The sequence below is a fragment of the Phyllostomus discolor genome, chromosome 6, assembly GCF_004126475.2.
Source record: "Phyllostomus discolor isolate MPI-MPIP mPhyDis1 chromosome 6, mPhyDis1.pri.v3, whole genome shotgun sequence".
NCBI classification, from domain to species: Eukaryota; Metazoa; Chordata; class Mammalia; order Chiroptera; family Phyllostomidae; genus Phyllostomus; species Phyllostomus discolor.
The window spans coordinates 169892976-169914230 of NC_040908.2; the positions used below are offsets into that span (position 1 = coordinate 169892976).

Genomic DNA, 21255 nt, shown 5'->3' on the forward strand with positions numbered 1-21255 from the left:
GGAAGGGAGGGAGAAAGAGAGGGAGAGAAACATCGATGTGTGGTTGCCTCTCATGTATCCCCTGTGGGGACCTGGCCCACAGCCCAGGCCTGTGCCCTGCCTGGGAATCGAACCTCAGACCCTCAGATGGGGTGGGAGCGCCGTGGCCGCATGTCGGGGAACCTGGTGGTTAAGATGGGCGGGCTGTCAGCTGAGTGAGGAGGTGCAGGCCTCCCCCAAGGGTTGGCGGGGGCTCCCTCGGCACCTGAGCACCTTTCGTTGGGGGAAGTGAAAATCCAGGGCCCTGTTGACGGAGGCGAGGACGTGGGGTCGCAGGCTCGTCACTTACAGGTTCGCAAGGAGGTACAGTGAGCGCGGAGGCGCCAGCTGTCCCGGCCCTGTCAGGAGCGAGCAGAGCCAGGAACGGGGCGCGGCACCTGCTCCTGCTCCTGCTGAGGTGGCTGGGGGTGGGGGGCATCTCCGGTTCTCTGGGCTCCGCTCTGAGTGGCAGCCTCAGCGGGTGTCCTGTCCTGGGAAGAGTGAGGTGGGAACTGGAGGCCGAGATCCAAGGGCAGGTCCTGCTCCACAGGCCCGGCCCCCGGGGCCAGCCGGTTGTCACGTGGACAATGCCCAGGCGGCAGCTCGATGCAGCGGTCCCCTGGCCCGGCTGGTGGCACGCACGCCATGGCAGCCCCTGCCCCTCCTGCTCCAAATGTTTTAAACACAGACGTGGGCTTTCCTGCGCCAGGTCGAGTCACGCTTGTCTTTCTCGGTGTGTTCTCCTTCTCCGTCCCCGAGTGGTCTGGGACAACCACGGAGGCGGCGGTCCTGTGGGCCGGGGGCAGCGGCGGCTCCCTCCCGGCCAGCGCACACGGTGCTTTTCCCGCCCGAGTTTCAGGAAGGGGCTCGGCCTTGGAAACACCTTTCGATCAAGAACGTCACCTCTAGGGCTCTGTGGTAAAGCAATACGGGGCCGGAAACGAAACATTTGGAGATCGAGTTGGTTTATCAGCGTTAACGTGACACCAACAGCCTCACATTAGACTCGTCGGAGGGAGGAGGCGCATTCACGATGCTCAGACCCCTGTCCCCGGGGGCCTGTCCAGGACACGGAACCAGATGGCAGGGCCCCGTCCCTGGCGCCCAGAGGCAGACGCACCCACACCTGTAACGGGGCCGACACCCTTCAGGACAGGGACATGTGGCGGGGCCGGGGTTGGGACACACGGCAGCGGCCGTGGTCTACTGCCAGAGCATCACCCCCCCAGGACCTCGGACTGCCTCTGCTTGCAGGGCCGCACACGGGACCGTGCAGTCTGACCTGTGGGGAACTGTCGGCGCTGCCGGTCGCACGGGCCTGATGGGCCTGGGCCTTGCGGGGACCTGGCGCTGAATGGGCAGGAGGAGGGCCCTGGCCCTGCCTCATCGATGGGTGTGCACGCCACCCGCCCTCCTATGGCCCGCCGGGCGCCCGGGAAAAGCGGGCTAACACTCGGCCATCATCGGGCTCCCTGACGGCCAGGTCAGCCTTGCGTGCGGAGGATAGAAGACGGCGGCCTGATGTCCACTGCGGGCATCAGGGCCAGCGAGCGCCAGACCCCCAGGGAGGCCGTAGGCACGGTGGGCGCCTGAGCAGGCCTCCTGCAGAGAGGAAGGCCCCCGTGCACCTGCCTGCGCCGTCTCAGCCAGCCAATCCAAACACGAACTTGTTTCACGGTGAAACAGGAAAAGGCCCCTGCAAACCCGTGTGAAGAAGCATCTCCCGAGCAACTGCAGGAAGAGGCCCTGTGGATGGGCTGCCGGGGGCCGTGTCTCGGGACTGGGGTTCGGGATGAAGACCAGAAAGGGCGGGAAACCCGCGCGGCAGGCACTCCGTCCAAAGGCTGGGAGCGGAGCAGCAGCCCCGGGAAAGGGAGGGAGGGCACGGCGGAGAAGTGAGAGGGAAGCAGCCGGGTCTTCAGAGACACTCAGAGGGAGGGACCAGCAGTGAGAGCGATGAGCGGAGGGGAAGGTTCCGGATGCACGAGGACAGAGCGGAGCAGACCGGACCTGGGGGGCTGGAGCAGCGTCAGAGGGAGGGGCACTGAGCCTGAGCTGCCTTCGAGGCTGAGCCGCAGGAGCAAGCGGGCAGAGCTGAGGGAGGCGGCCGGCCCCGAAGGTCACGTGCACGGCGACCTTCCTGCAGCAGCCGCGCCGTGAGCCCCGCCGTCAGACCCTCCAGGGCCGTCCTCTCTAAACAGCACGGCGCTGCGTCCTGTCTGCTCGCAGGCTGACTCTGGAACCGGCTGGCGTTCCAGGGACGAGCGGGGGAGTTCGGCAGCAGACAGGGGCGACAGGGACGCACCCCCGTTAGGGACACGTATTTCCACTTCCACCCACTGGTGACACTCGGCCACGTGACTCCCCGGGACAAGGAGGTGTCCTCTTCCGTCTGCACGTCGGGACTCCAGCGACAGGCCCTCCCTGCACCGCAGGGTCGCACAGCGGCTGCCTCCGGCAGGGAGGCCGAAGTGACACCAGAGGAGAAGGAAAGGGGCCGTGTGACTCGAGCAAGTGACCCTGTCACCACCACACAGTGACAACTGGTCAGGCGGGGGGGGGGGGGGGTTGTGTGTGCACAGCGAGGCCCCCCTCTCTCCGCCGCAGACACTTCCACAGTGGATTTTAAAAGTCAGGCACGTTCGTGAGTGGCTGCGTTCGCTGCGATGAAAAATCAAAGACCCAAGTGTCGGTCGCCAGTCAGAGGGCGGCTGAGAGAATGTCACGAGGCCACCGCCGACATTCTCAAGTGGTCCCCGCTGGGACGCCGGGACCCGAGGAAGTGGGTAGGAGCTGGGCGGCGCACGTCCCATGTGCCGGCCGCCTCTGCGTCCTGCTCGTTCGGGTTTCAGAGAAGCACAGGGCTGCCCGGCGTCACACCGGAGCAAGGGGAGTGCCCGACCCTGTGCGTACGACCCTGCTGTGTCTCCAGCCCCTTCCCCATGTCTGCCGAGCGCTCTGCGTTTGGAGGGTCTTCTGACCACGAACTGGGAGAAACGCCCGCGGTGCCCGGCACCTGCCTGCCTGATGGTCAGGAAGGGGCGTTTATGAGCTCGCGCCGCACGGGCAGCTGGCACCAGGAACCTCTTTCCTGTTCCGGAGTCTCCCACAAGGGACGGCAGCGCCCAGGAAGGGGCCTGGCCAGACCCCGTCCAACTCAGTGTGGGCAGAGCCCCCTTACCCAGCTCTTCCCTGTGACCACGGGACTCTGTGAGCAGGTGGTGCCGCCAGTCGGGTTTTCGTTCCCACGCTCAGGAGTGTCGTATGGGCCTGACACGTGGCCTGCACGTCCCCAGTGCTGACTGTGCTCTCTTCTGGGCGACCGGCTCGTCTGCCCTCCGGGGCCTGGGGCCTCCTCCCCGTCGCCTGTCACCTCCGTCTGTGAACACAGGAGGGTCACTGAGTGTCCCGACGGGCCACCCCCAGGCCTGAGAAGCCGCACACGGAGGCTTCATGGCCCTGAGTGCCGCCCTGGCCCACAGGTGAGCTGGCAGGCTGTCGTAAGACACGAGACCCCTGCCCAGCCAGGGCCCCGAGGCGTGCCCGAGGGCTGCCACTGTGACGTCACCTCCCCTGAGACCAAAGCCCGTCACTGACCGTAGGCTGTGGGGGCAGCGGACGAGCGTCCGAGGAAAGGCAGGCGTGGAAGGGGCCGGGCCCTCAGCGATGGGCCCGTGAGCGGGTCAGCAGCTTCCCGAGCATGCGGACAGGCCACACCCCTTCGGGGCAGAGGGACACAGCGGCATATTCAACCACGGTCGCACACGGACGGCAGTCGGGGGGACTGGCCGATGCGCTCCGCCAGTCGGAGCGTCGTCCCGTGCACCACACGGTCATGGGTTCGATCCCCGGTCAGGGGGCGGATGGGACGCAGCCGGTCGGTGTTTCTCCATCTCTGTCCCCTCCTTAAAACTCGACGAAAGAAGTGCTCTAGGGCGGGGATGAAAACTCCTTCTTCAAGCTGGCCCTGAAGTGAGGCGGTCGCGCCCACGAGGCCACGCTGAGTGACCCCTCCCCTCGCGTCGTCCGCAGGCGACCTGAGTGTCTCGGCAGACCGCCTGAGTGAGAAGCGGTCCCCCAACGACTTCGCCCTGTGGAAGGCCTCCAAGCCGGGGGAGCCCTCCTGGCCCTGCCCGTGGGGCAAGGTGAGCACCGAGGGGGCGCGGGCAGGGTCCTTCGCTAGTGCTGCGCACAGCTGCCCGGCTCCAGGTCCCGGTGCCACGGGGCTGCGTGGGCCTGGGGGCAGCTCGCTTCCCCTCGGGCCCTCTGCCCGTCTTGCAGCAGGGGGTGCGGGGTGCGGGACCACCTCGGAGGCCCCTGCACCCCGGCGGGCTTTAACTCTGAGCTCTACAGAGTCCTGGGGCCAAGCCCCCCATGACGTGCCCTGTGACAGGGTCCCCATGGCCCACAGCCTCGGGCGGGGGCATCGGGAAGTGACACGGACTCAGCACGAAGCCGTGGGGAGCTACATGGGCGGGTCCCCTTCGTGGCCCCCCTCGTTTCCAGGTGGAATTGAACAGCTGCCCCGGGAAAGCGCAGGGGCTTGGAGGTTCCAAATGCCGGGGGAGTGGAGGGAGGGTAGGCCGGCTGGTCACTGGGCTGCTTCGTCCCTAGGGCCGCCCGGGGTGGCACATCGAATGTTCTGCCATGGCGGGCACCCTCCTGGGCGCCTCGATGGACATCCACGGAGGGGGCTTTGACCTCCGGTTCCCCCACCACGACAACGAGCTGGCGCAGTCGGAGGTAGGCGAGCTCCTGGGGGCGGGGGCGGGCCTGGCGGCCATGCCCAGGCAGGGCAGTGTCAGCAAGGCCTGTCAGCAGGGGTGGGGGTTGGCTGTCTGCACACAGCCTGGCTCCCCCTCAGGGATCCGTCAGCGAGAAAGCCAAACCCTGATTGTCCAGGCCTGCTTCCCGCATTAACATTTCCTTCGGGGACAGACGGGCCAGGTGGGAGCCAGGGTTACCTCCCGGGGGGCTGGCCCACCCAGAAGAGGCAGCACCGCTCCCGCCTGCACGGTGGGGGCGGGGAGGCCCCGGCCCGGGGCCGCGGGCTCAGCACCCATGCCGTGCGGCCGCCCCCCTGCCCCAGGCCTACTTTGAGAACGACTGCTGGGTGCGGTACTTCCTGCACACGGGCCACCTGACGATCGCGGGCTGCAAGATGTCCAAGTCACTCAAGAACTTCGTCACCATCAAGGACGCCCTGAAGAAGCACTCAGGTGCGCACCGGCCGCTCCCGGCGGGCGGGTGCTGCTCTCCGGGACACGCGGGGCCGGCCGTGGGGGCTCTCGGGGAGTAAGGGCCCGGCTGCTCCCCCCACAGCGAGGCAGCTGCGCCTGGCCTTCCTCATGCACGCGTGGAAGGACACCCTGGACTACTCGGCCAACACCATGGAGTCCGCCCTGCAGTACGAGAGGTTCCTGAACGTGAGTGCCCCGGGCTGGTGAGCTGCCCTCGGACCGGAACGGGGCACGGGTGGAGGCCTGCACGTGGGGAAAGCCGGTGCCGGCCGCTGTCCTCCAGCCGCTTACGCATCCCAGCTAGAACGAAGGGGCCACATCCCCTCTCGGCTGGGCGGGCGGTGCGTGTGGGCCCAGCCCGGGCCCGAGGGAGAGCCCATCAATACAGCTGCGCTTCGTCGGCGAGTCCGGGGTGGGCGAGCTGTCCGCGTGCCGCTCAGCAGAGTTCTCTGACCTCAGGAGTTCTTCTTAAACGTGAAAGACATTCTCCGAGCCCCCGTCGACATCACCGGCCAGTTCGAAAAGTGGGGGGAGGAGGAGGCAGAGCTGAACGAGAGGTGAGGGGGAGCCTCCCCGGGGGTCGCAGCCGCGCCCTGACCCCTGCCGCCCGGCCAGCGGGCATGCTACAGCTGTGGTGCTGAGGTGTGTCCCCCCCCCCCCCCCACGCAGCTTTCTCAGCAGGAAGGCGGCGGTGCATGAGGCCCTCTGTGACAACGTGGACACGCGCACCTCGCTGGAGGAGATGCGGGCTCTGGTCAGCCAGTGCAACCTGTACGTGGCTGCCCGCAAGGCCGCGAGGAGGCGGCCCAATCGGGCTCTGCTGGAGAACGTCGCGCTGTACCTCACGCACATGCTGAAGGTGCGTGCACTCGGGGGCGGCACAGTGCTGGGCGGGGCGAGCTCTGGCCCTGGTGCCAGCAGAGGCGTGCTGCGGTCCCGGCTCTGAGCGGCCACACCTCCGTGCCTTAGTTTCTCCCGTCAGGTTTGGAAAGCAGAGCAAGCAGCTCTGACCCGGGGCCCACCTGGCGCGACCCCGTGCACCTGCATGCCGGCCAGGTCTGGGGTCCCTGCCACAGGCTGACCTCAGGGCGACCTGCCACCTGGCCCTCCCATGTGCAGCAGCCCGCGGTGCAGACCGGCCAGCGGGCGCCGGCTCTGGGGACCGCCCCCCCCACACTTGTTTCTCCCCCCAGGTCTTCGGGGCCATAGAGGAGGAGAGCGCCCTGGGCTTCCCTGTCGGGGGGCCTGGCAGCAGCCTGAACGTGAGTGCACCCACTGGGCCTGAGTCCCTGCCGCCCTCGGGTCGCCCGCCCCCGGGAAACAGTGCCCCCTGCAGGGGACACCCTCCTGCCTTCCACACCTGCTCCCCCCGTTCCTGGTTCCCGTGCTGGGCCACACCAGCACGGTGCACGTGTGCTGAGCGGCGTGTGGGGGCCGGCCTTCCTACCGGATCGCCTGTCGGGGCCGGCGCCACTGCGCCGTCCGTCGGAGCTCGGTCCCAGGAGGCCAGGCCAGAGGGCGCAGCCCAGGCCTCGCTCAGGCCGCAGCCCGTGGTGGCGTGGACCCTCTGGAGAGAACACGCCTGTGGTCGCTGTGGCCGGTGGGGGTGCAGACCCACACGGCTCCCACTGTGGGACAGCTGTCACGTGACCAGGGCACCTTTGGATTGTCTGGGGCGCACTTGTACCCAGCCCTAGTCGGGGACACCCTGTCAGTGAGGGATCAGGACCGTCACGGTGACCTGAGTACTGGAGTGGGACAGCTGCCGCCCAGACGCCCCCAGGAGTCGGATGCCACGCGAAGGGCAGGGCGGCAGGAAGGCCCGCGGTGGGGCTCACAGACGCCCCCAGACGGCGTGTTGTCAGGAGCGCTGGCCGCCCCGGGCCCCATGCCTGCGTCGCTGCAGCTTCTATCGGCCCGGGAGCTCCTCTCCGCGGGCTCTCCTGGGCTGGGCCCGTGGGAACCCCGTCGTGCTGCTCAGGGAGAGAAGCCGCACGGCCGCTCTGTCCTCTCGTGCCGGCGACTCGGGGTGTTTACTTCCTTCAAGAGACAGCCCTCTCGGGTTACAGGCAGCCACCTCTGAACTTGATGAAAATGATTTTCCTGTTTGCTGCCCCGGGAGTGGGGTGCAGCCTGCAGCCGGCTGTGGTCTCGGGTCCCCCTGAACTCTGTGGGCCACAGGAGCGCACTAGGTGAGCCTGCTGGGCCCAAGGGCACCGCGCAGTCCCCGCCATCTGAAGCTCAAGGGTTCGCTTCCAGACCCAAGTGTCTCAGGAGCAGGGAGGCAGCTCCCGAGTCGTGAAGCAGCCCAGCACTGAGCGGTCAGCTGGACCGCTGGCCAAGGCTGCAGCCGTGAGAGCCGCCGTCCCTCCCTATAGCGGGGCTCCCACCCCTGTCTCCCTGCGTGGGTGCAGGGAAAGGGCCACGCCCCTCTCCATGTGCAGGGTCGGCCCGGGGAGGTGTGGCCTCCTGAAGGCTCCTCAGCCTCACCGGCATTTGCATTTAACTGTTGTTTTGGCTACAAAGCTGGCAGGTAACGGGAGAGACTAGGGAGACCTGGCCCAGAGGCTGGATGGAGAACGTGGCAGGTGTGACAAGATTTTCCGGAAGCTGTTACTTCCGCGGCTTGGATTCCGCCTTCCCCCGGCGGTGCTGTCCCAGCGGGCTCCGTGTTCCATGGCCGTCCCGTGTCTGCCGAGGGCCCGTGGCCCAGCAGGGAGTGTGTGTGTGTGCGGTTGGCAGGCGAGGACACGGTTGTGGGGGCCAGCCGGTGTCCGGCCTGTCAGGAACTGCCCGCCCAGGAAGGCGCGTGGGACCTGCGAGGTGGCCTTTTCACACGCGCCTCGGCCCCCGTGCCCGCTGGCGACCGGCTGCGCCGTGCCTGTGCCGGGCTTGGGTGTGGTACTTTCCGAGGGGCCCCTCTCAGGCAGGATACTCTCTCTCCGCAGCTCGAGAGCACGGTGCTGCCGTACCTGCAGGCGCTGTCGGACTTCAGGGAGGGCGTGCGCAGGATCGCCCGGGACAGGAAAGGTGAGCTCAGCGGCCCGCGGGCCCGCGCCTCCTTGCCGGCTTCCGGCCCTGGGGAGCGCTCACACCGTCGGCACCGTTGGCTCTCAGGCCGGTCCTTCTCTCCTGTGGGGCGTCCTGGGCGCCTCTGGGACCCAGGTTGTGCGGGCCTGGTCCGGCTGCTGTCCCCAGGCGGCCTCAGCAAGCCCTCTGGGTCCTCGCAGCCCCCCCCCCCCCCCCCCCAGCCGGCAGTGTGCAAGGCCTGGCTGAAGCAGAGCCGCTGGAAGTCACTGAGGTGGGGCATGAGACCCCTGCCCCCAAGCCTCTGGCCCGTCCGTAACCCCCGCTGGACCAGGGTCTCTTGGTGAGAGATGCTGGCACCTTGGGGGTCACCACAGCCCCCAGAGCTGTGTCTGTCCCCAGAGAGCCACCTCCTTCACTCCAGCCCGTTCTGGCTGTCGCCAGCCAGTGCCTGCTGGGAGCTATGGCACTCCTGGGCCTGGTGGCCCAGAGCAGTGTGGAGGGGAGAGGCTTTCTAGGACGTTTGGGTGGCCTCAGGCCACAGGCCCACAGCCAGTGTGCCCTGGGGGGTCTGGGTCCCAGAGGGGACCGTGGTGCGCACCGAGCCTCCCTCCCACGCAGTGGGATCAAGTTTCCATGGGCACGACTTGTGCGTGCCCCCCTTCCCCACCCCCACACACTGTTCCCCGCCGGGGAGTCCCGGGGCCAGTCGTGCACCCTCCAAGCGAGTCCTGAGGCAGGGCCGTCCTGGGAACGAGACCCAGGCTGGGGTGGCAGCGGGTCGAGCGGCTGGGCTCCCTCCGGGGTTCCTGGGACTCGGGGGTCTGGGGACACGCGCGTCCCGTGGGTCCCGGCCGCCCCTGAGCCTCTCTCTCTCTGCGCCCAGTGCCTGAGGTCCTGCAGCTCAGCGACGCCCTGCGGGACGACGTGCTGCCCGAGCTCGGAGTGCGGCTGGAGGACCACGAAGGTGCGTCTGCGCCGCGGTTCCCGGCGGCTCGAGGGGAGGAGCGTTCGCCGCCAGGGGCAGCGAGGCAGGAGGGGTGCTAGCAGCAGGAGGGGGTCCCGGCGTGGGGTCCCAGGCCGCCGCGTTCCTTCCGTGTTGAGGAATCCGGGAGAGTCCCGGAGCGGGGCCCCAGCTCTCTGGGAGGGCGCCCCCAACCTTCACCTCCCCAGGGTCCTCGCCAGCGCCCCCTGCTGGCAGGCGTCACGGCGTCCCCTCCTGCAGCCCGATGGCCGTTGCTCTTGCTGGGCCACCGGCCACCTTTCCTTAGGGCCCGTCGCTTAGGAGACAGCCTGTGGCACACGACGGCCAGCGAGGGTCACAGCTTGTGTTTTGGGTTGGAAAGGAGATGGTCGGGTTTTAAAGATTCAGGTGACGCGTCTCACTGGATGGTTTGCGGGTTGTCTGTCAGGAGCAGCAAGAAAGGGGGCCCGTGGGCAGGGCAGCCGGGGTGGAGGGCGTGCTGAGCCAGGCGCACCTGGGGGGCCGGCAGAGGGGCAGGGTGGACGGACGGCAGCCCCGGGCCACAGCCTCCCTCATGGACACTTGCTGTTCCAGGCCTGCCGACCGTGGTGAAGCTGGTGGACAGGGAGACCCTGCTGCGGGAGAGAGAGGAGAAGAGAAGGGTGAGCACGGCCGCCTGGCCCGCGGGGCACCTCCGGGGTCTGTGGGCTTTGCCTTGTGAAGGCTTGGCTTTGGGGCTTTTTGGTTGGTTTTCTTTTGCTGTGTTTCAATATGACACGTGAGAATACATTTATTGATTTTGAGGAGGGAGGAGAGAAACATCCGTGTGAGAGAGAGACATCAGTCCGTTGCCTCTTGCACGCACACCCCCCTCCCCCACCCCTGGTCGAACCCGTGACCCAGGCATGCGCCCTGACCGGGAATTGAATCCCTGACCTTGTGCTGCATGGGACATCGCTCACCCAGCTGAGCCACCCGGCCAGGGCAAGAGTCGGTTTGGCACTTGTATAAAAATCCCGGGATTTGTAAATGTCAGAAGGAAGAAATAACAAGATAGGTAACTAATTGGCAATTTGATAACAAGAAAAAAGCTTATTTGTCTTCTAAGGAACGACCGCTTTCTGTGACCTAACTCCCAGGCTCTGAGGGAAGATTAGCCACTTGGAGCCGACGGTGGAGCCGACAGGCTCGGTCACTTCCTGCTTCTGCCCGAAGTGGTGGCTCCCGTGTCACTGGGGTGGGGCCCGCCCTCCCCAAGCGAGCACCTGGGCAGCGCGGTGCCTTCCCTGGCAGGGCCAGGCCGGCAGCCCCAGGCCACCATGGGTCAGGACAGCCCCTGCCCTCCCGAGCCCTTGGTGTCCCGCAGAGGGGAGACGGGGACACGCAGCCGGACATGTCAGGACTGCTGGGCGCAGATGGTGGGAACAGAGGCCCCTGGCCCCCCACCCCGCAGGAAGTGGGGGGCGGGCACCATGGGAGGGGGCGCCGTGAAGAGCGAGTGTGGAGACCAGGGAGGGCCCCCGGGGCGTCCAGAAAGCGGAGCTGGGGGGCTGGTCAGGCAGGCCCGGGCCGGAGAGGAACTGGGCGGGAGGCGGCGGAGCGAGGGGCTGGGGCACCAGGGGCGTTCTGGACGGAGTGCGGCCTGGGAGCCTCCTGCACAGCCCCTGCGCTGGGAAGGTCGAGCAGCTGGGGTCTGCCCACGTGACCGCCCCCATTATTACAGAACAAACAAGGAGGGCCTGGGATGATATACTATTATTGAAAAAAAAGCCCCCAGGTCCGTCATGTCCGCCGCCAGAGGAAAGACATCTCTCAATGCCAGAGATTTGTGGAAAGGAAAGGGAATGTTTATTTAGTGCTATACAAACTTAAAGTAGTGACCTAATGTCTTTATCAAAAATCCCAAAGTCTCTTAAAAACCCACAGACACAGTCCTTCCTTCCTTCCCTCCCCCTTTGCCCAGTCCACAGTACCGTATCTCAGGAAAGGAAATAGAAGTCCATGGCTCAGGCAGTCCTCTGGTTCTTCCCAGTTAGTACTCCATCTCGACTGGGAGACCTCCCTGGGTTCCCGGCACCCTCAGCTGAGTCGCCGGGATCTCTGCTAAAACCAGGTGGTGGTTCCCCCTTCTAAAGCTGCGGGGGTCTCCACTCTGGCAAAGGCACGTGGCCCTCTCTCCCAGGGCCATGGGAGTCCCCATTCTGCCAAAGCTGTGTGGTTCTTTCTCCTCAGTAGCTGTGACCCTCTCTGCACTTCCACAGCTGCATGGTTCTCCCCCTCAATGGCTACCACCTCTCAGTTTAAATCCCCGTGCCAGTCTTCCTCTGCGGCCCCATTTCCGACTCCTCCCACACTCGGCCTCACATGCCAGAACTCATACCCTTCCAGCTTTACTGAGCTGCCATGGTGAGTCTGGGCAGGTGTGGCCCCATGTCCTGGAGCCAGTCTTCTCCAAGCTCCCATGCAGGCGCTGTAACTTGAGAGACCAGCCCCCCAATTACATCTGGGTGGGGAAGTTACTTCCATTCCCCTGGCTCTGAGCATGGCCACAGCTATTTAACAGATTTAAGTGACCAGCCAAAGGCTATAGATATGTTATATGACCACGCCAGAGGTCAGCTGCAAGGCTGTTGCTATGAGAAACAGCTTTCAAAGGCCCTGCTCCATTTGTCCCTTCCCCCAACCCATACCTGGGGCGGGGGGGAGCATGAAGACATCCTAAAATCTTCTAGACACCTTGAGTTCTGGACCCCATTTCAAATGCCTATTTGGGGCCCCCCCTCTTGGCTGCACCCTGTAACACCATTTCTGTCACGTTCAGTCACCCCAGTTTTGTGTTGGGGTCGTGTCTGTCCCTGGGCAGCGCAGCATGAGGCCCGCTGGGACCCTGCCGTGGAGGGGCCGTGGGGCCGAGGGCGGTGCCTCAGGAGAAGCACGCACACAGCCCCCTCACTGGCCCTGCCCACCCTGCCCCAGCCTGTCCCTGCAGGCCCTCACAGGCCCGAGGCCTGGGGGCAGGGGGCGTCCCCTTGGCGGCTGAGCCTTCCTGCCAGTAGCTCAACAACCCGAGGAAGTCCCCAGGGTGTGGCCCCCCTGCCGGGTGACGCAGCTGCAGGCAGTGGGAGCACCCGAAGCCCTAGGGTCCCCAGGCCTCTCTGGCACCTCGTCTCACACCCCGGACACCCCCCAGCAGATGAACAAACACACCCTGTTCGGGGGGAGGGGAGCCCCCCAGCTTTCCAGCTGCAGCCGTCCTGCCAGTCGGCTTCCCACCCAGCAGGCCCATCTCCACCCACAGCCACAGCCCCTGTGGGCTCTCTCAGGACTGCCCCTGGTCCCGAGCCCACCTGTGCCCGGACTCCCGGGTCCAGCTGCCCACCCGAGAGCCCCGCTGGGCCAGGAAGCGCCTGAAGCCCCAGGTGTCCAACAGGGAGCGTGTGGTCTTGACTCCCCAAACCAGTCTCTGCTTCCTGTTGGTGGCCGCCTGCCTGTCCACGCAGCGGTGTAGGACGGACGCCCCGAGGCAACCTTGGAACCCCCCACCCCCACTACCCCGACGGGCACCCAGCCCTGCCGGCTCCTGGCCCACACCCAAGCCCGAGGCTCCCGGTCCCGCCCCTCCTTCCAGGACCCGCCACCCTCACCCCGGGATGTTGCCTGGCCTGCCGGCTGGGAAGTAGTGCACCTCCAGCCGCTCCTGCAGCGCCCGCCCCCTTCCCCACCGCCCTTCACCTGGGAATTAACCCAGGCTGCGTCCCTGGCCCCAGAGACACTCTGGTCCTGTCCATCTGCCCCAGGCCCCCAACAGCGCACCCCCCACCCCTGGCCAGCTCCCCTTCCGGTTGTGCGCTGGCCTCCCAGCGTGCGCCCTTGCTGCAGAGCAGGGGCCCAAGGCGCTGCTGGAGCCCGACCTCACGTGGTGGCTCACCCCCATACACCGGGCGGGCCGGGCCTCACCCCAGGGCACGGCAGGGTCCTTGTTTGTCCCGCCTCCCACCCAGAGGGGTGCCTGGGGCGGACCCAGTCAGGGGGTTGCGCTCTGTCCCCTAGGTCGAGGAGGAAAGGAGGAAGAAGAAAGAGGAGGCCGCCAGGAAAAAGCAAGAACAAGAGGTAACGCTTGGGGGTGGGGGGGTTCGGCCCCGTGGCCTCTGCTCTCTGTGTCTCCGTCCCCCGAAGCGTCCCCCCCCCCCCAGGCCCTCCTCACACGCACCACACACCCCAGGGGACAGCAGCCCCGCCAAGGGAGCTGCCCTGTGCCGGGCGTGACCCCCCGGGTGACACCTGTAGACCCCACTGTCCCCACAGCAAAGCACCTGCTCAGGGTCAGTTGTCCACTCGCTCCGTCTGCCCACCGGGCCGCCTCTGAGTCCTGAGTCCAGGGGCCGGGCCGGGCTGGGAGGGGGTGTGTGGTCCGGAGGGCCGCGTGGGCCCTGTGGTGCTGACCGCGTGTCTCTGCTCCAGGCGGCCAAGCTGGCCAAGATGAGGATCCCGCCCAGTGAGCTGTTCTTGTCGGAACGGGACAAATACTCCAAGTTTGACGAAAACGTAAGAACCCGCTTTCTTTTCAGAGCTGTGTGAGACCCACCAAATGGGGTGACGGCACCTGTCATCTCGGGGAGCAGATTTTCTGTCTGGGGAGCGGCTGGAAGGGAGGCGGCATCCGCGGGCGCCGGTTTTAGGCCCGGCGCCTGCAGCCACCCCCCTCCGCAGCGGCCCCGAGCGGGACCGCCCAAGAGAGAATCTGCGGGTCTTCCCTCCCGGGCTGGTCAGCCCTGCCCGCTGCCCAGGCTCTTCATTCGGCCATTCGTTTTGTCTGACACCCTCAGGCCCCTTACGGGCCTGGGCGCCCTCGCTCCACGCTGCTGGCCGGCCACGTCGGAACTGCTGCTGGGGGCACGGCCCCACCCCAGGCGGGAGGCCGCCCCAGCCTGGTGGTCTCGGCGGCGGGGACGGGCGTGTTGCGCCCAGGAGCCCGGGCTCAGAGGGGTCCGCGCACTCGGTGACACCTGTGCTCTCGCCGCCGCAGGGCCTGCCCACACACGACACGGACGGCAAGGAGCTGAGCAAAGGACAAGCCAAGAAGCTGAGGAAGCTCCTGGAGGCCCAGGAGAAGCTGCACGCGGAGTACCTGCAGATGGTCCAGAACGGGGGCGGCCCGTGACCAGGCCAGGGGCCGGGCGTGGGGCCCGGGCCTCAGCCTCACGCCCCCGCACCAGCAGGGGCAGCGCCCCGCCCCGAGCGTGTTCACGATGGGCCCTGGGCCCTGGCGTCTGTTCACCCGGCCGGGCCGCCACCGGCCCAGGGACCGCAGTAATAAAGTCTGCCCCACCGCCTGGCCTCGGCCGCCGCTCTCTGTCCTTGCCGCACGCGCAGCACTAGGGCCAGCAGCCACACGCTCAGCAGGTCGCCGCCGAGCTGCCTCAGCCGGCCGAGGAACCCCGCGCCCCGCCCTCCCACGCCGGGCAGGTTGCTGTCAGCTGGTGGCCGTGTGGGCCCCTGGGGCGGCCTGGAGCGGGAAAAGGAGGCTCAGGCCACTGGACCCACGGACGCCCCATACCAGGCCTGCTCGGGCAGCCTCCTGTCATGAGGAGTAAACACGCTGCCACCTGCCACCGCCCCCCGCGGCCGGCTCAGCAGGTGGGCTCTGGCCTCTGCCCAGCACACCGGTCACAGCGGCAGCGGGTCCGGGGTCCAGAAGGGGGCGGTCTGCACACAGCAGGGCAGCCGGGGTCCCCAGGCCCTCACCAGCTGCCCGCAGGCTCTTGCTCACCAGGGCTGAGAGCGACCCCTGGGCGGTAGCAGGTTTAGCCGTCCTGACCCCCACCCACGAGGGAGCCCCCCGTCGGCTCCCCGGGGACAGAAGGCCATGTTGTCTGGGTGGGGGGACCATCCGGGTCGCGGCCGTGGGTGCGACAACAGCCCTGTGGGTGAGCGTGGCAGGGCCCCGTGCCCTCTGCTACTGCAGCCCCGCCGGCAGGGCGCTCTCCGGGAGACGCAGCTGCGCAGTGTGACATGACGTGTCTGTCCCCAGCACTCGATGCCGCTCGGGAGCACCCGCAGTCACGGGGGGCACGGTGGCTGGGAGGCAGGGGGACGGGCTCAGTGTGAGCCAGTAAGAAAAACAGGCCCCCAAACGGTGACACAAGCTCGTTCCAGCCACCCCCTGCGACATGACAAGCCACCAGAACCATCGTGGCTGGAACAACACGGTCACGTTCAGGCCGACTGACCTCGCCGGTCAGCCGCTCCCACCCAGATGGCCCGCACACGGCGCCCGGCCCTGGGGCTGCCTGGGGGTGGCCTGCAGCTCCAGAGGTGTCTGTCCCTAGAGAGACGCTGCACGCCCCATGGGGGGGTCCGGGCCCAGAAGTCTCACAGTGTCCCACTTCCAGGGTCTTCCAGAGGCCATGCTCAAGGGGACGCTGTGGCGTCCCCTCAGGGGAGGGGAGTGACGAGGACCCCGACACACCACTGCCACCGTTTCGGAAGTGCCGTCTGCCGCAGAGCCGCACAGTCGCTGGGAGAGGGCTCCCTGCAGGAGCTCGCTGCTGTGCTGCGCATCCTCAGTGGGGCCTGTTCCGAGTGTAAAATCGGGGACCTTGAGGAGAACTGCCGTGCCATCACGTGAGAACTGGGGAAGCCACGTGCACTGGCACTCGGTGTTTGAATGATAGGCATTTCCTGGCTGTGGAGACCACGAGTCCCTGCACAGCCGTGTCCCACCCCGCTCTTCCGAGAGCTGGCCCGGTGCAGGCCCGCAGAAGAAGTACAGGGCCCCGGACCATCGGGTGCCTGACCGAAAGGGAAGCTTTCGGACCATCGGGGTTGGGACACAAGGACAGGGACCAACGAGTGACAACCGCCGGCTGGGGCGGACGGCGCTGGGCCCCGGGGAAGCGCCGACCTCGCAGGCGTGTGCCGTGTGGTTGCTTTTTGACAGCGTTCTCAGGATCCCCACAAGCGGGGCTGGGCACATTAGTGGCCGCCAGGATGCCCGGGGCGGGGGGGGGACACCCCCCAGCAGGCAGGGCGGAAGTTTCCCTCACTGTATGATGTTGGGTCACCTGTGAAAGGTGTTCCCGTGTGCGAGAAGCCTCTTCCCAGACAGGAGCCAGGTGTGTCCCCCTGCTTCTCCCGAAAACAAACCTTGGTGTCTCCGCTGTGAACATACCAGGTTCATTACCGAAAAATCAAACTGCGCAGAAAACTCCTGGGACAGGGACAGAGTGTGCCTGCAAGGCCATCTGAGAGCCTGTCACAGTTTGGGGACGCCTCCGGACCCCTCCCTTCCGAGGGTGCGAGGTTCGCACATCCACCCGGGTTGTGCGTCCCTGCGAGGAACACTGGAGACGTTCCGCGGACCAGCCCGCTGCTGGCCTGCTCCGTCCCGCGCATCGCCACGTGCCCATATTGTGAGCGCCTCGTAATCTGGGTGCCACCGCCCAGTGGAGGGACGTTGGGGGGCCCCTTCCCTTCTGCCAGCTCCGGGGGCCGCTCAGCAAGCTGCTGCCCTGCAGGCCAGTTGGCTGGGTCCGGCTGTTTCTCAGCTGTGGGGCTCGGGAAGTGACCATCCTGGGTTTCCATTTCCTCCTCTGGGAGTGGGGACGATGAGGCCCACCCAGGACACTGGTGGGCTGGGGCGAGGCCGTCATTCACTGACGCCGAGATGAGCCACAGTCCCCTTGGGGTGGGGAGGAGCCCTCGCCCATCCTCCTGAGCTCGGTCTAGGGGCGGCCGCCGAGGGAGGCCGGACAAGGAGCAGTGAGCAGGGGCAGGGCAGCCAGGTGCCCCAGCTGGCAGGGGAGGCCACAGGGAGCACGCACACAGGGACTGTGGCCCGTGGGCAGGAGCTCAGAGCTGGACAGAGGCAGTGAGGACTCTGGGAAGATGAAACTCATGTGGCCAGAGGCCTTGGGCTGCCCCCACCCCCCGGGAGGGGGTGGGGCTCTGTTCCAAGCATTTCTCAGCCCTGGTCACCCTTAGCATCACCATCTGCGGGCTTGTCGTCAAACTGATCTGCCCCGCCTGCCTCTTCCGATCTCGAGGGTGGGCAGTAGGGGGCTATGAAAGGGTGTGGGGCAGCAGGGTGGCTCGGTCAGAGCTGGCCTGCATGCTGGTGGGCAGCGTGGAGGATGGGGGTGGCAGGGACGCCCCCCCGGCAGGAGGATGGGCTGTGACCTCAAACCACGGAAACAAGGGCCTTGGCTGGTGAAGGGCAGGAGCTCCCAGCTGAGCAGGACCCAGCCCAGCAGAGACCTGTCTGCTGCCGGGACGACTGGAAAGGGCTGCGGTCACGGAGGGACTGGGCGACCCCGAGGAAGACGAGGCCCTGGCCTCAGCAGAGCTCCGTGTGTGTGGAAGGACCTGGGGCAGAGGCGAGGGCGCCGTTCGGAGTGGAAGTGTGCTGAGGGTGGGGCGGGAGCCTGCTCCTGCCTTCCGGGTGTCCTGCAAAATGGGGACCAGCTTCGCCGCCTGGGGCTCTGGAGCAGCCTCTCGGCGGGTCCCCGAAGCCTGTGGTCCAGGGTGGGGTGGCGCCTTCACGCACAACGTCCCGCACACTGGGAGCGGGGTGAAGACTGTCCCCTGCAACGTGACTTACCTGGAAGCAGGGTCCCCGCAGCCGTGGTCAGGTTGAAAAGGGGTCATGCTGGAGGGGGCTGGGCCCCAAGTCCCACAACTGGGGTCTTTGTAAGGAGACACATGCCCACAGAGGCAGAGGCCGGAGGGGTGCCCTGAGCCCCGGAAGCTGGACGGGGGAGGCCCGACCCCCCTCTGGAGCCTCCAGAGGGAGCGAGGCCCTGGGACACCCGGATCCAGATTGGGGAGAACACCCCTCTGTGGATGGAGCCGCCCCGCTACTGGGGTGCAGGGTGGCCGCCCCGGGGGACCCACGGAGACAGCAATTCTTGTGTTTTGCTCTCTTTAACAGAAACACATATCCGAAGGCTTAAATCTCCATTTAAATACACCCATTCCAGGCTGTGACACAGGTCAAAAGCAGTCACAATGAGCACGGGTGGGTGAGGACTGCAGCCTCAGTCCCTGAGACAGGAGCGGGCCGCTCCGTGCACAGCCGGCCGTGTGGGGCCCTTGCTCCCATCCCTGCCAGGGACCCCCAGACCCCGTGCCCAGGATCTGAGGGAGGGTCAGGCCCAGGTAGACCGCTTGGCATGGCAACGTTGGTGTCGCTGTGCCTGGCACCCCCCCCCCCCTTCACTTGCAGAGAGGGCGCCCAGGACAGCCTGCCCCGGCATCGCCTGCCATTGTCCTGCTCCCCCGAATCCCTGCCCTGCAAACGCATCCCGGGCCCCTTCCCCGGGCTTACCTCCCTCGGGGCAGGGCCCCCCAGAGCTCTCCTCGGGGACACGGGCCGCTCTGTGAGTCCCAGACACACTGCCGCTCGCCTCCCAGCCTCCGCCGGGCTCTCTGCCCCAGATGGTGTGCCCACCCCGACCCTCCCTGCTGACCCACTCCCACTGGGCCCTGGGTGCCAGCCTGCCCGGCCCTCTTCCTTCCAACAATGGTGGGCATGGGTAGGACACAGGGCGGGGAGGGACAGACAACACAGCCGTGTGAACATGCCTGCGCTCCGGAAAGCCTGCACGGGGCACCCCAAGGGAGTGAAGCGGGGCAGGTGGGGGGCGCGGTGAGGGAGTGTTCAGGGAAGGCCTCTCAGAGGAGGCGACCATCCGGCTGGGCTGCAATGACAGGCAGGAGCCACTAAGGGAAAACATGGGTGAGGACTTGGATCTCACCCACAATCCCCCGAAAGGGGTCTCCTGCCAAACCCATCAGATCCCCAGAGGGGCAGGCCAGAGGGTGTGGGCTCCACCTTCCCAGGCCTGGCCTCTCTCTAGCAGTTAGCCCTCTGGCCCAGTGCCGCCCTGGGCTCAGCGTATAGGCCCCGTGGTGGCTGCTACCAGTCATCTGGAGTGCCAGGGTCAGTGGGGACCAGGTGTCACCTAGGTGGGGTGGGATGCAGGCTCAGCGGCACATGGGACAGACTTCTGGGGATTGGGGGACAGGCACTAAAGGACAGGCCTGGGCTTCAGCTCCACGACCCCCTTCCCGACCTGTGTCCTCAGGCACTTAGTCCCCTCCCCTCACTGTGCTGGCGGGGAGGTCACAACAGCTGGCACCTGCACCAAGCCGGCTGCTGGCCCGGGGCTGTTCCGACTCTCCCCTAGCCGCACTAAGCAGGCCCCCAAGTGCCCCCGGGTTACAGGTGGGGAGATGGAGGCACAGGCTCTTGGCCACAGCCATGCTGCTAGCGTTGGGAGAGCAGGGGTCTGGGCCCCGGGGGCCGGCCCAGGGCTACCTGCATCCTCACGCTGTTCACCGCTGTGTGGCCTGCTGGCCAGGACACCTGACCGCCTCACCGTGCCCAACGGTGGCCCCCAGGGATGGGTGCGGCCCTCACCCCCAGCACCTGTGTGCTGGGCGTGGGGGAACAGGGTCCTTGCAGGCGTTAAAACGAGGCCATTATTGTGTGTGCCAATGCAGTAACTGGGGTCTCCTCAAGACACAGGGGGACAGACACGAGGCCATGTGAAGACTGTGGTCTTCACACTGGGGAGATGTGGCTGCCAGCACGCCTGGGGCCCCAGAAGCTGCAAGAGGCTGGAAGGACCCTCCCCTGGGGCCTTCGGCGGAAGGCCAGCCCTGCAACCCCTCAGGTCTCTGTCCTCGCCTCTGGGCTGGCAAGAAGCCGCGTCTCCTGTGCTTTCTAAGGCCCCCGCTTTGTGGCGCTTTGCTGTGGGAGTTGAGACAGCGTTCTCAACACTGACACAGACAGACCTCGTGTGGACATGGCCACCCACCTCCCTGCCAACTCCCTGGGAAGGTGGGCGGCCACAGGACCCAGGGAAAGCCCCACTGCCACAGCCAGTCCACTACCCTCACTGGATCCCCCAGAGACCGGGCCCAGCTTTCTGCCCACCCCAGGGGGCCTCCCAAGTGCCACTAGTGGGGGGTGGGCAGCTCCCACAGGGGCTCCACCAGCTCCATGCCAACTGCACCAATTCCCAATGTCTGAGCAGGGCCGGATTCCTCCCGGGATTTGAGCCTTTATTAAATAGGAGAGACCTCCCAACTTGAAAATACTTACTTTCCCCCCAGCTCTGCCCCACCCGGCCTGATAGCAAAGTCGGGTCATTACAGAAAAATCCTAAGATCCAAGTAAGGTAAGTAGGAGTCACAGCTGCACCCGCAGCAAGGCTCAGAGGTGTGGGTCATGCCCTGGGGCCCCCTGGCCACCTGACCTTGTGTCTTTGAGCCCATCGACCAGGGGCCTCCACACGCCCACCCCCTAAACACCACAGGCCACAGGACACCACAGCACAGGAAGGAACACTTTTTTGTTTTAAAGATTTTTAATTTATTCACTTAGAGAGAGTGGAAGGGAGGGAGAAAGGGCGAGAAACATCAATGTGTGGTTGCCTCTCATATGGCCCCCCACTGAGGAGTTGGCCTGCAAACCAGGCATGTGCCCTGACTAGCAATCCAACCGGCGACCCTCTGGTTTGCAGCCCGCGCTCAATCCACTGAGCTACACAGGCCAAGGCCGAAGGCACACTTTTGCGAGAAATTAGAAACTGTTTCAAAGGCAACCCCACGCAAAGGAAAGTTTCTGAGCATGAATAAAAAAGAAAGGCCCCAATTTCAGGGAGAGCGTGGAAACGAGCGCTCAGAAGCCGAAGCCTGGGCATGCGGTTTTCCAACCCAAATGTCACCCCACTCCGGATGTCCTTAGCTCAGCGCTCTTCTACACACCGTGAGGTCGCCCGGACCCCGGCGGCACCTGCGCCCGCCCGCATCGGGGCTCCCTGGCCCGCAGGGGTCCACCCGAGCCGGCGCCAGGCGCGAGCGCTGAGAAGCGCGGGGCTGGCGCTGCCCGGTGGGACACCCTGCGTGCGTGGGTGCGAGGACCCCCACGGGCACAGTCCTGGAGACAGGAAGAGCCCGCTGAGCTAGCGCGGCGCGTTACTGGGGTGAAGGTGAAGCGGA

The 21255-nt window shown here is 66.4% G+C and overlaps 1 protein-coding gene across 1 annotated transcript in view; it reads left to right on the plus strand.

Annotated features, from left to right (window-relative positions):
* CARS1 (cysteinyl-tRNA synthetase 1) overlaps positions 1-14586 on the plus strand; it is a 35759-nt gene extending 21173 nt beyond the window's left edge. The window contains exons 10-22 of the mRNA XM_028516037.2: positions 4051-4163; positions 4633-4761; positions 5108-5237; positions 5341-5444; positions 5718-5815; positions 5928-6117; positions 6452-6520; positions 8207-8288; positions 9172-9252; positions 9844-9911; positions 13300-13359; positions 13711-13794; positions 14276-14586. Of these exons, the coding sequence (XP_028371838.1) occupies positions 4051-4163; positions 4633-4761; positions 5108-5237; positions 5341-5444; positions 5718-5815; positions 5928-6117; positions 6452-6520; positions 8207-8288; positions 9172-9252; positions 9844-9911; positions 13300-13359; positions 13711-13794; positions 14276-14410 (1343 nt within the window). The 3' untranslated portion in view covers positions 14411-14586. The remainder of the gene's footprint in view (positions 1-4050; positions 4164-4632; positions 4762-5107; positions 5238-5340; positions 5445-5717; positions 5816-5927; positions 6118-6451; positions 6521-8206; positions 8289-9171; positions 9253-9843; positions 9912-13299; positions 13360-13710; positions 13795-14275) is intronic.
* The last annotated feature ends 6669 nt before the right edge of the window (positions 14587-21255 follow it).